Genomic DNA, 12,490 nt, shown 5'->3' with positions numbered 1-12,490 from the left:
GAATATGCAGGTGCCTTGTACACTTGTGGAGGCCAGGACAACTTGCGAGAGTCTGTTCTCTCTTCCCATTCTGCGGGACCTGAGGTTGAGCTCAGGGTGTCCAACTTAACGGTGAGAGTGTTCACCCACTGAGCTGTCTCACTGGTCCTGGATCACGCCTAATGTACATATTGAGCATCCACGATTTTCTAGTGTTCCACATCAGAAAAGAATCACAGGAGGAAGCCAGGTGTGGTGGCACGCACCTGTAATCCCAGCACCTGGGGAGGCAGAGGCAGGTGGACCTCTGTGAGTCCGAGGCCAGCCTGGTCTATAAAGCGAGGCCAAGATTGCCAAGGCTACACAGAGAGACCCTATCTCAAACAAACAAACAAAACGAATCACAGGAGGTCCAAGAGCATCCGAGGCTGTTTATTTCGCAAGCGGGTATGATGGAAGTGGGGCATGAGTGAGGGGAGGCAGAGGTAGAACTGAATATACAGTAAATCTTTTTACTCTGGAAAGGAGCTTGGACTTGGCCCAGGATACAGCAGATACTTAATGATGTGCTTACACCCTGTACGTAAGGTGCTCTGTGGGAAGATCGTTCTGGCCATGTGACAGTCCCACCACAGTCTCCTCCTCAGATCTTTAGAGGGGCAGTCCCCAGGAGAGTCACCAGGCAGTGACTGTGTCTGGTTAGTGCTCTGGTCCAGCAATACAGGGTGGATGCCAATGGCTTCATGGTGAGGGTGGTGCATAAAACTCTTAGACACGTTTACTGTGGCTCTGAGGGTAAAGGTTTGAGAGTACAGTCTCCACTCCGGCTTACGCTTCAGAGCTCTCGGGACACCAGGCTGGTGCCTTCAGCCCTGCCTTAGTTTCCTCATTTATCCCTCTGCCTAGCTTGGTAGTGAAGACTGGATTTGTAAAGCCCTTAGGATACCACCAGGCCATAGGCAGTGTTTAAAGAGAGCTCACCAGTGGTACACTGGTTGAGACCACATGGCTGCTGGAGTTTCATTTTCCCAATTAGAAGTGTAAGGAGTGGTTTGTGGTTGTGCTGAAACTGGCTTTGTCAGCTGTGGGAGCAACTGGCACAGGACTGCACAGCACCATGCTCACTGACATCACGCTGATTGTCAACCTCAAGTTGGCCATGATGGGAATGTTATGACCAAGCTCATTATCTTACGCTTAGAACACAAGTGTAAGGTGGAGAGACAGAATGGATCCAGAGAGCTCAGAAGAAGACAGACTTCAATTTTTTTTTAAATCAGCATCCATGCTCTTTAAAACAACACTAGTGTATTTCCCTAAAACTACAGTTCAATGTTGTAGCCACTGGCCACCTTGCCTAGTTACACAAATTAATTAAAATTAGATAAAAATAAAATGTTCATGTTGCTGGGCATGCGGGTACATGCCTTTAATTCCAGCACTCGGGAGGCAGAGGCAGGCGGATGGCTGTGAGTTTGAGGCCAGCCTGGTCTACAAAGCAAGTCCAGGACAGCCAGGGCTACACAGAGAGACTCTGTCTCCAAAAAAAAAAAAAAAAAAAAAAAAAGTTCATGTCATCAATCTTATTCCAGAGCTCGGTAGGCACATGCTGTTACTGATTTCTAAACTGGACATCACAGATATGTGTCCTTTCCATCATCACAGGAAATCCCATGAGCTCAAGCTCTCTGGAAAGACTGTCAGGTAGAAAGAAGCCATGCTCCATAGATACAGGAGGTTAAATGAGCTTTTTGTTTATTTGGTTGCTTGGCTGGTTTTGGTTTTTCTGAGACAGAATTTCTTATGTAGCCTTGGCTGTCCTAGACTTTCTTGGTAGACCAAGCCTGGCCTCGAACTCACAACAATCCACCTGCCTCTGCCTTCCTAGTGCTGGGATTACAGGGATGCGCCACCACACTGGCAAAGCCTCAGTGAGCTTTGTTGGAGGTATAACATAGATACTCAAAATACACTGTGTGTATCTCTTAACTTCAAGATAAGGGTTTCATTGATTTATTCACTCAATCTACATTTAACGAGCACCTACCATGCTCCAGGACCTGTGCTGGAGACTGGAAGATGAACAAAGGGATGTGGCCCTGCCCTCAGGAGCCCAGATGTGATAAAGGAGGTGGTGTCCTTGGGTGGTGTTCTCAGAATGACGAAGTGTTAGGAGAGGTGTTAAGGTCTCGTTAGTGGCATGCTGACTTTGGTGTCCCTGCAGAGCAGCAGGAGGATGTGAGCTTGAGCACAAGTTGTAAGATCAGATAACAGAAGGAGAACCAGAAACCTCAGTGTTACATAAAGTGTCATCTGAACTCGTGCTAGGAGAGTGCAGAGCAAGAATGGAAGGAACCGAGGACAAAATCAATTCAGGAACATTCCAGCATCTCAGGGGCAGGTGGAGGAACAAGACCAGTGAAAGCCACATCGGAGAGTCATCACAAAAGAATGGGGTCACAGAGACAAAGTCTGGGATATGCTGCTGACAGAGAGGCAGAATAACATATAAGGAACTGGAAAGGAGGCATTTTAGCAGAGGGGCAAAAGTAAAAGCCAGTGTGCAGTGGGTTCAAGAAGAAATTAAAAAAAAAAGAGGAGAGATAGATTTAAAACTAGGAAGAGAACTCTCAGCTGTGGAGGTGGTGATCAGGGTGGGCCCTCAACATGTTTATCAACATCATTAAAGAAGGCCAGTGGTGCCAGGTGTGGTGGCGCACACCTATAATCCCACCCCTCTCTAGGCAGAGGCAGGCAGAGGCTCTGTGAGTTCAAGGCCAGCCTGGTCCACACAGTGAATTCCAGGACAGCCAGAGCTAAGTAGACAGACCCATGTCAGAGAGAGAGAGAGAGAGGAGAAGAGAGGAGAGGAGAGGAGAGGAGAGGAGAGAGAGAGAGAGAGAGAGAGAGAGAGAGAGAGAGAGAGAGAGAGAGAGAAACAGAGCGCTCCATGGGGCCTGGAGGGCAGTGGAAGAGTAAACCAGAGTAGGAGCGGAAGCTAGCTAGTAAGAGTGGCGGAGCCCCAGTCTACAGCTCCTTGAGAGATAGAGAAGTGCAAACAGAATAATTAATTTTGAAGAAAACAGAGTTTAGCAAGATGAGAAGAAACAACAATCAACATGGGAGGACAGACAGTGATGGCAAAGGAAGGAAGGTAGGTTCCTTCCTGGCCAGGACTTGTGTCTTGGAAAGAGAGGAGTGATGGTTGGAATGCACCCATTGGATTCCCAAGGAGAATATGGATGCTGTCTCTAAGGCTGAGGGGTGGAGCTTGAAATAAGGGTGTCTTTTTATAGAAGCTTCTAGAGAAGAACAAATCCTCAAAGAAGAATCGAGGGGAGGTGCCCATGCCTCAGGCCTTGGCTGCTAGACAGGGCTCAAGGGGAGGCCAGGGATCATTCTGGGATGAGAGAGTGGTGATGGAGGAACTAACATTTTTGGTAGAAATAAATAGCAGTTTGTTGGGAATCATGTGACTTCATGATGTTAGAGTTCAGGGGTCAATGGTAGCACAAGGTTTCATAGAAGTTTTGGTGATGCCTCCAACCAAAGTAATTTACTTCATGATCCCTCGCCATGCTGGTGAGAAAGCTGGGGTCCCAGAAATTAAGAGGTCATCCTTGGGCCTTCATCTCTCAGATGGAAGTCATCCTCTCAGCAAACGAGAGCAAACTAGCCACACTTCTGGCCAGCTCCTGGGCCAGTTGAACTGCCTTCTCTTAAGGCAGAGCCCCCAAGAGCATGGACAGGATAAAGGAATTAAGCATAGGAAATAATAGTCACTCACTGGGCCAATGATGAAGCTAATGCAGGCTAACCAGGATGGAAACCCCGACAGCCCACTTTTTCTGGGCCTATCATTGCCAGGCATACAGACCCTCAGCTTCACCCAAAAAGCCTTCCTCACTCCTACTACTCAACAGCATGAAAAACCTCAGCTTTTCTTCAAGTAACCCCCACATCACGAGGACATACGTTGGTGAATAGGACCAGGAAGGGAAAGATTCCTTGTCTGTGTGTTCTCAACTTATTCCTAAAACTGTGCTTCAAGCTCAGCTAGGAATTGAGACCACAAGTGGTCTGAGCAAGGCCCCTGTCTCTTTCTGGGTACCATCTCAAATGGGTTTCAGGTCTCTTGAGTCGATCTCAAAAGGCCAAACACAGACCCAGTCCTTTGTTTATAATGCCACACCAGCCTGAGGATACAGGACATCAGCCATGCCAATCTGCAAAACGCTAAATATTCCTAACCACAGAGGAGACCAACAGCCCCATCAGTAGTCACCCTCCCCCACCCACGCACACAGTCACCTCCTCTGAACCACTCTCTGTAGAGTTTGCCATTGCATTTACTATGACACTGTGCCTTGTTTGCTTACATTTTTCCTTCTAGCCCAATAACATTTGGGGCTTCTTTATTAAGTAAATGGTGGCGACTAGCACCCGACACATACAGCAAGGGTTGGTCTGAGATGAGAGAGAGCTAAGCTGAGTTGAACTGAACCAAAACGACATTCGGGGGACAAGGGGAGTAGTTTCCCCAACTCCCCAGCCACACGGCCCCCACTCCCAAACAAGCTCCTCATTGCTTCTTATGGAACAGAGCTGGGGCTGGTTCGTTGCTGGGCTCCGCCATGACCTGCATGGGCTGATTGTTGAGGGCGGCCTCCCGCATCTTGTGGTACATGAATTCGTTCTGGCGGAACATACGCAGCTCCATCTCTGTCTGCATTCGCATGGCCTGTGGGACACAGATACAGCACTGAAAGTGGCACGTCCCCAAGACATGGTCATGACACATCTTTGGATAAGTGACCCCTGGTCAGTAAAATTCAACTGTATCCCTTCAGAAACATGTGTGCATGCAAGCATGTGTGGTGGGGGTGGGGGGACCACTGTGGACTGATGGTGTTGCTGCTGAATGCCTACCACCACAGAGAGAGGGAGTTGGACCCAGGAGCCAGTAGCTGATAGCCGAAGGATTTTCTCAACAGAGATGGTGTCTTCTTGCTGTCATCTAAGGAGCTGGATCTGAACCACTGATCCTGAACTCTGTGATGACAGGACCTCAACAAAGAGACTCGGCCACTTCAGCCCCCTTGATACACCATCCAAGATTTCTGTGCACTTTACAGCAGGTTGGGGGGAGTATAGCGTACAACACACAATGAAGTCTTTGTTCTCTCATGTATCCACTCAGGGAAGATGCAGAAAGAGCTACACGTTCAGAGCCTTGGAACACTGTGGTAAGTAAGACTGACAGAGACTCTGCCTTTGACAAGCTTAGTATAGTGGATATAAAATTTGCCATCTCTGGCCTTACCATCAAACCACTGGATAACTATAGACAGAGTACTCCCCTTCCTTGAGCCTCTGTTTGCTTATATTAATCAAGGGAGCGGGCTAAAGCATTCTAAGTTCCCTTCGGGTCTAGCTGGAAGTCTGTAGACTTCCACAAAGCTGAGTTCAGATGAGCCAGGACTCCCAGGTCAAGACACTGCCCAGCTTCAGGATGCTACTTACCTCTAAGTCCTTGGTGATAGGGTGGGAGGGCCCGTGGGTCACCAGGAGAATAGCATAGGCTTTACAGATCATCCCATGCCCAACTTCGATGTTCCCAGCATGCCAGTTGGTCAGCCCTGCCCGCATCACGGCCATGCCCAGCTGGGCATTGTTCGGATGGTAGAGCTTCCTGCCGAGGCACAGAAAGTAACCATGACCCGCCATCCTGACTGTCTTCACATCTACAGCACAGGACAACCCCTAATGTGCTCTGATGGTTATCACTGTCACCTTGACATACAATCTAGCATCACTTGAGAGAAGAGTCCAGTGAGGAACTTTCTAGATTAGGTTGGCTATGAGTATGTCTGTGGGCAACTGTCTTGAGGACTCATGGATAGCACCAGTCCCTTAGCAGGGGACCCTAAACTTTGCTAAGAGTTGGGAGGATGCTGGACATGGTGGTGCACACCTTTAATCCCAGCACTCAGGAGGAGGAGACAGGTGGGTCTGTGAGTTCAAGGCTAGCCTGATCTACAAAGCAAGTCCAGGACAGCCAGAGTGGAACACATTTAGCATGAGCTTGCATGCATCCATTCTGTCCGCCCTTGAGTGTGGGTGTGATTTGACCTCAGCTTGGTCTGGACAATAATGGATTGTGACCTGGAATTGTAAACTAAAATACACCCTTTCGGTTCTAATCTGTATTCTGTCACAACAAATGGAAATGACACCAAAGCCAGTACTGACTCCCACTAGTCCTATACTAGTGCTGAGGCACTGGTGACCCGTTGTGGAGTATTGAAATACACAGAGCTGACTAATGCCCTACACAGTGAAGCCGGGAGAGCTGGGAACTGGACGTGGACCACCAAACTAAGGCTTCGTGGACAAAGAGGGCCACAGCTGTCCTCTGAGCTGAGCATAGGGAGCGAGGTAGCATCAGGAGCACCCCCAGGTCTCAAGTGGGGAATAAAACTTCAGTGTCCCTCCTGGGGCTGCCCTGCACTTTCTTCTCCTGCCAGGGCTTCTTCCTAGCATGCTGGACAGTTTGGCTGCAGTTTTAATGAGCAGCACCCTCCAAAGAAAGGCCTTCTTATGATAACTTCCTCCTCTGACCAGAAACACAAGTCCCTATGCTAATGTGAACACAGAAAACAAGAGAGAACATTGGTGGGGGGAATAAGGGAGCAGCATATTACCAATTACAAGCAAAGATGGCAGATCAGTGAAAACTACATGCATGCATGTGTATATGTCTGCACACAGATTATACTTACATGATACATGTACACACATGCACACATGTGCAAAAATATACACATTGCAAATATATTGCTTTGCTATGGTTTGAATAAGCACTCAACTCTAACACCTAGGTGTTAAAGGTTTGGTCATGAGCTTTTAAAGGGAGAATTTAAAAAAAAAAAGCTTTCCAAACACTTAAAATCAAGTTTCATTTAGGAAAATCAAAAGCAGAAGATGTGCTCAAGTGACAAGTAAGGAAGTAAAAACAAACTAGAGATGACAACGAGGTTTCATCTGAGGACCAGTTCTGACTGATCATTGATATCGGAAATACCATGATGAAAAGCTTCATTTGTGACAGGCATGGTGGCACATGCTTTTAATCCCAGCACTTGGGAGGCAGGGACAGGTGGATCGTTGTGAGTTCAAGGCCAGCCTGGTCTGCAAAGTGAGTTCCATGACAGCCAGGGCTGTTAACACAGAGAAATCCTGTCTCAGAAAAACAACAAACAAACAAACAAACAACAACAAAACCCTTCATTTGTAAGGAGAAGCACAGCCATGGCCATGGCCTGTGGCTGATGCCATTTGTGGGTATAAAAGCAACAACCAAATGTGTCATCTCTTTGGCATCCCTGGAAGAGAGGGTTTCCGGAAACTGCCCGAGACTCAGGACCATCACCTACATGTAGCCATCCACCATCCTCCTGGCATAATGTGAGGCCTCCTCGAAGGCCTGCAGGTAGGAGAGGACTTCAGACACAATGCTCAGCAGCCGAAGCACGTAGAGGTTGGTGTCGGCAAACACTGCTTCCTGCTTCCCCAGGCACTCCCGACAGAGCTTGACAACCTGGAGGGAGACACAGCTTCATCCATCACCACTGCAGCGGAGACCATGCTGGGCTGACAGATGAATCAAGACTCACTCTTTGAAACTCACTCCTTGAAAGCTGGAGGCATTTCTGACAGAGGGAAAAACCCAAGGTCTGAGGTTTGAACTAACAAAACGGTCTGCATGGTTAAGATGTAGGCATGGAAAAGGGTAGAGGCGGGACATAAAGATGACACAACAGCCTGGCAGTGGTGATGCACGCCTTTAATCCCAGCGCTTGGGAGGCAAAGGCAGGAGGATCACTGTGAGTTCGAGGTCAGCTTGGTCTACAAAGTGAGTCCACGATAGCCAAGGCTACACAGAGAGACCCTGTCTCGAAAAACAAAAACAAACAAACAAGATGATACAACAAAATGAGGAATTTTCAGTCAATAGGCAGCAGAGCTGTGGAAATCACATGTGCATGTAGTGTACATATCTACTTATACACTAAACTTGTGTGTATATGTGTACACATATTCATACGTATGTGTAGAAACACACAAAGTAAATGTGTTGATATGGTTTGGGTAAGTGCCTACCCCTAAGGCCTAGCCATCAGCCTGTGATGTTATTGGGGGGTAGAAGTGAAGAGGGGGGAAGCCAGAAGAATGGAGCTCATGGAGCCCCAGCAGTCATCCTGGTTCCTAACACATGCCTTTGTCGTAGCATCCCTACCATGCATACCACTTGGTTTTCATGGTTTCTTCCTCTCTGACAGAACCCGGGGGGCGGGGGCGGGGGAGGAGAACGTCTTGGTCACCCTAGTAAGGGCTCATACACGTGCAACGGACAAAGTGGTAAGGGAGGAGGAAAAGAAGGGAAATGAAACAGACATGAAGTAAAATCAACTACCGCATTAGCATACCCTAGCTGCATCCACACCTGACTTAATCAAGCTGAGAATGAGCTTGTGGGAGTGCAGGGGAGGTGTTGGGAGGAGAAGCCACTGATTCATGGCGCCTTTGTTCTATTTCAGAAGGAATAGCTTCCAGCTTAGAGGGTAAGGCACAAGAATAGGTTTCCAACAAGCTGCTGAGATTATTTCAAAGCAACTTCTCAGGTATGGTGCTATATGCTGTGATTCCCCATATTCAGGAGGACAGAGAGTTCAAGGCTACCTTACGTACAAAAACTAAGCCATGGATGTCTCTGCAAACCACTTGGCTGCACACTGAAATCTTACAGAAACTATGAAACCTTGATGCCTAGATTTCTCTTGCAGAGACTTCAGGGAAACTGTCCTGGTCAGAGGAGGTATGATTATAGTATAGAGCCAGAGAGAAGCCATGGGGGCTTAGGAGCCAACGTTGAATGCCCAGTGAGCATCAACAGGGTGTAGAAGGCATATATTCAGCGATGGAAAACAAGCAGGCATCCTCAGTGTCCATTCTTCCATTTCTGATGCCACCTGAGCTGTCCCAGGCATTCTCCCAGCCCCTCTGAGCTGTCCCAGGCATTCTTCCAGCCCCTCACACATGGATGCAGAAGCTTTTGTTCTTCTGGGCCAGATCTCCTTGGGTTGAGCAGTCCCTGAGAATACACCTTTAATGGGTGCTAAGATGGAAGGGCATGAAGAGGAGCAGTCTTCCAGGAAATGGAAGCTACTTAGTGGTCTCCCCTTTTCTCTTCACACACCTCCCTTACTCCAGCCCCTCCCCATCACCATCCTCTATTAAAAAGTGCTCTCACCTCATGGTACAAGCCCTCGGAACGAGCCTTGTCTATTTTTTCCAGTGTATCCTTTGAGGATTGTATCATCTCCTTCACCACTTCCTGGGAGGGCTGGGAAAGAGAGAGAGAAATGCAGTTTGAGATCGCTTCGTGGGCCAGCCCATTTTAGATCAGAGTACCCGAACGCTGGGAATGTGATTCCATGGCAGGCCACTTGCCTTGCCCAAAGCTCAATCCCACTACTACCAAAAAAGAAACAGTAGTCAACTATTTCCAAGGGCCTGCCAGCTTGGGCATTCCTCGTGATGAATTTATTCAGTGTAATGCAGGAATCAGCCTTCTGCACTCTGAATGTCTCATTTCTTCAAGTGCGCTAAAGACCCCTGTGGCTTTCCCAATTGCCTCTTCATGCTTCTTTGTCTCGCTTTCTTCATTTAAGCTGTTTGTTTTGGAGGACCTCACACGTGAGCACTGTATTCACATCCTTTCCACACTTGGTCCTACCTCAACCCCACTCATAGCTCACACACAAGTGCTAAGGATGACCACTTGGCTTGAATAACTTACCAGGAAGCTCATCTCTTAGGAAGAACGATTCCCCCTCTCTCAGCAGCCATTTTCTGCCTGTAGCTCTTTGTCTAGGAGTGGGGCCTTGTAAGAGTACTCTAGTGCCTCATATTTGACCATGTCCCCTGGAGGGGAAGACCTGGTGACACTCAGAGGAAGGATAGCAGGCTACCAAGAAGAGACTTGATACCCTATGAACATATACAGGGGGAGGAAATCCCCCTCAGTCACAGTCATAGGGGAGGGGAGTAAGGGGAAAATGGGAGGGAGAGAAGAATGGGAGGATACAAGGGATGGGATAACCATTGAGATATAACAAGAATAAATTAATTTTTTAAAAAAAGTCCCCCATCCACACTGGTGTGTTGACTGTTGTCCTTATACAGGCCTTGCTTTGGCAACCACACTGTTGAGATCTGATGGGTGTGGCTTCCTGTCATGTCTAGAAGACACTATCTCACAGCAGGCATCCTGGTCCTCTGGCTCTTAGAATCTTTCTGCTCCCTTTTCTGTAACTTTCCCTGAGCCTTGGGTGTAGGGGCTGCATTGCAGGTATATCTGTTGGAGTTGGTCACCTTGTGGTCACTTACCCTCCGCATTTTGACCAGTTGGTTGTGTATTTCTAGCGTAGACTGTGCAAAAAGAAGCTTCTTTGTTGAGGAGTGAGAACTACACTTATCTATAAATATAAGGACGGATATGTAGCTGGGCTGTGGTGGTACACGCCTTTAATCCCAGCAGTTGGGAAGCAGAGGCCACCCTGGTCTACAAAGAGAGTCCAGGTCAGCCAAGGCTGCACAGAGAAACCTTGTCTCAAAAAAAACAAACAAACAATGATTCAATAAGCAGAATACAGTGAGAAGCTGTATTGGTTTAGGAGAGTAATAGGCTCTCCTCTGGGATGCATGACCTCTCTATCCATGGGTAGTTGGCTAAATTCACAGTGCCAGGTATGAATTCTTTCCTAGCGATTGGGCCTCAAGTCCAACCAGACATCTGCTGTTTACTGCCATCATAAAGTTGACACTGTTCGATCACTGAGGATATCTTGCAGGGCCAGTCATCATGGTGGTTTTTAGGCTTTATGTGTGGATAGAACTATCCTTTGGTTTTCTCTCGTGGAAGATTGCACAGCACCTTCCAATGCCCTGAGAGCTGGCCCTCGGGAAGGAGGCTTATAGCTCAGTTCCTCCAAGCCCTATTTCTGGTGCACAATGTCTTCTGCAATAGAGTCTCACCTTCAATGCTGGGAGCTAGCCAAGGGCAATGGCAGTAGTTTTGGGAGTCTCTTGGACATCCTTGCCCAACAGCTCAAAGGGAGGTTTCTGTACCAGGTACTGGAGGTTTTGTTAGACAATCTAAAGTCTGGGGGGAGAGGATTATCACCCAAAGTAGTTCAGTAACTCCATTTATACTAAATACACACACACACACACACACACACACACACACACACACACACACACACACATGTGCATTTTAAATATAGATTTTTAAATAAGTTTATGCAACCTGAGCTAGGCTTGTCTTGTGTGTGTGTGTGTGTGTGTGTGTGTGTGTGTGTGTGTGTGTACATGTGCACAGTTGTGTTCATATGTCTCTAGAGATCAGAAGAGTGCATAGGACTCCATGAAGTTGGAGTCATCCAACATGGGTGTTAGTAATGAAATTCGGGTCTTCTGGAAGAGCAGCAAGCACTCTTCCCCACTGAGTCACCCCTCCAGCCCCTCTTCACACAGCGGTGACCAAGGCTCAGAACCTTGCTACCACCTTGTCCTTGGCAGCATGAGGCAAAGAGGGAAGAGAACAGCATTTGAAGGATGCTTGTACCTGGTCTTGGAAACGTAGCCTTGCAGGCTTGAAAAGAGAAAAAAACACCTAATCGGGATTAAACAGAAAGTGTTCAGAGGTACAACTGAGGGAGGTGTTTTCTATTTTGTTTTCATTTTCTCATTTAGAACTTTTGTTTGCGTTTCCTAGAGGTTACCGTGTATATAAAGGTGGCAGAAGAATTTCTGGTGCTGACTGGCCAAGGCGCTGCTTACCGGGCTGCAGGAAGGTGTTAGAAGGAAGAGAAGGACACCAGCAAGCTCGGTGCATGGTGGCTCAGCCCTGTATTTTCAGCCTTGGGAGTCTGAGAGGGAAGGGGTAGGAGTTCAAGGCCTCCATGGCTACACAGCAAGTTAGGCCAGCCGGGGCTTCCTGAGGCACTGTCTCCTGCAAATCAAGACAAGCTGAGGCTGAGGGAAACACTAAGGTTAAGTTCTTCCAACTTCCAAGAAGAGACAAGGAAAATGAGGCCCCAACGGAAGAGCCTTGGCCAAGCCCAGACAGTCAGGGTCATACCTAGACTAGAAAACAGGCCTCCTCATTTTTTTTCTTTTTCCCCTTAATCTATTACAATGGCTTAAAAAGGAAGAAAGGAAAGAAAAAAAATAGGCTACCATGGCACAGAACTGCAATCCCAGCCCTTGGGAGGGAGGCCAAGACGGAGGGTGAGGAGTTAGAAACCAGTCCTGGCTAAATAACGAGTTTAAGACCAGCTCAGGCCACGTAGCAGGACTTTATCTCAAATTAACTCATTAAAACTACTATAAATGGGGCTGGAGAGATGGCTCAGAGGTTAAGAGCACTGATTGCTTTTCCAAA

General features: G+C 47.8%; 1 protein-coding gene across 2 annotated transcripts in view; it reads right to left on the bottom strand.

Annotated features, from left to right (window-relative positions):
- Nucleotides 1–370: 370 nt before the first annotated feature.
- The window catches only part of SMYD1 (SET and MYND domain containing 1), a 47,167-nt gene continuing 35,047 nt past the window's right edge, over nucleotides 371–12,490 (bottom strand). For both annotated transcript variants that reach the window (XM_084764988.1, XM_084764987.1), the window contains 4 exons: nucleotides 9,293–9,385; nucleotides 7,416–7,579; nucleotides 5,503–5,671; nucleotides 371–4,720 (listed from right to left, as the gene is read on the bottom strand). In XM_084764988.1, coding sequence (XP_084621114.1) covers nucleotides 4,562–4,720; nucleotides 5,503–5,671; nucleotides 7,416–7,579; nucleotides 9,293–9,385 — 585 coding nt within the window. In that variant the 3' untranslated portion in view covers nucleotides 371–4,561. The remainder of the gene's footprint in view (nucleotides 4,721–5,502; nucleotides 5,672–7,415; nucleotides 7,580–9,292; nucleotides 9,386–12,490) is intronic.

Source organism: Acomys minous, assembly GCF_964271855.1.
Source record: "Acomys minous genome assembly, chromosome: 17".
Classification (NCBI taxonomy): domain Eukaryota; kingdom Metazoa; phylum Chordata; class Mammalia; order Rodentia; family Muridae; genus Acomys; species Acomys minous.
The sequence above is the reverse complement of the archived record's forward strand: the minus strand, read 5'-3'. Positions and strand labels throughout refer to the sequence as shown.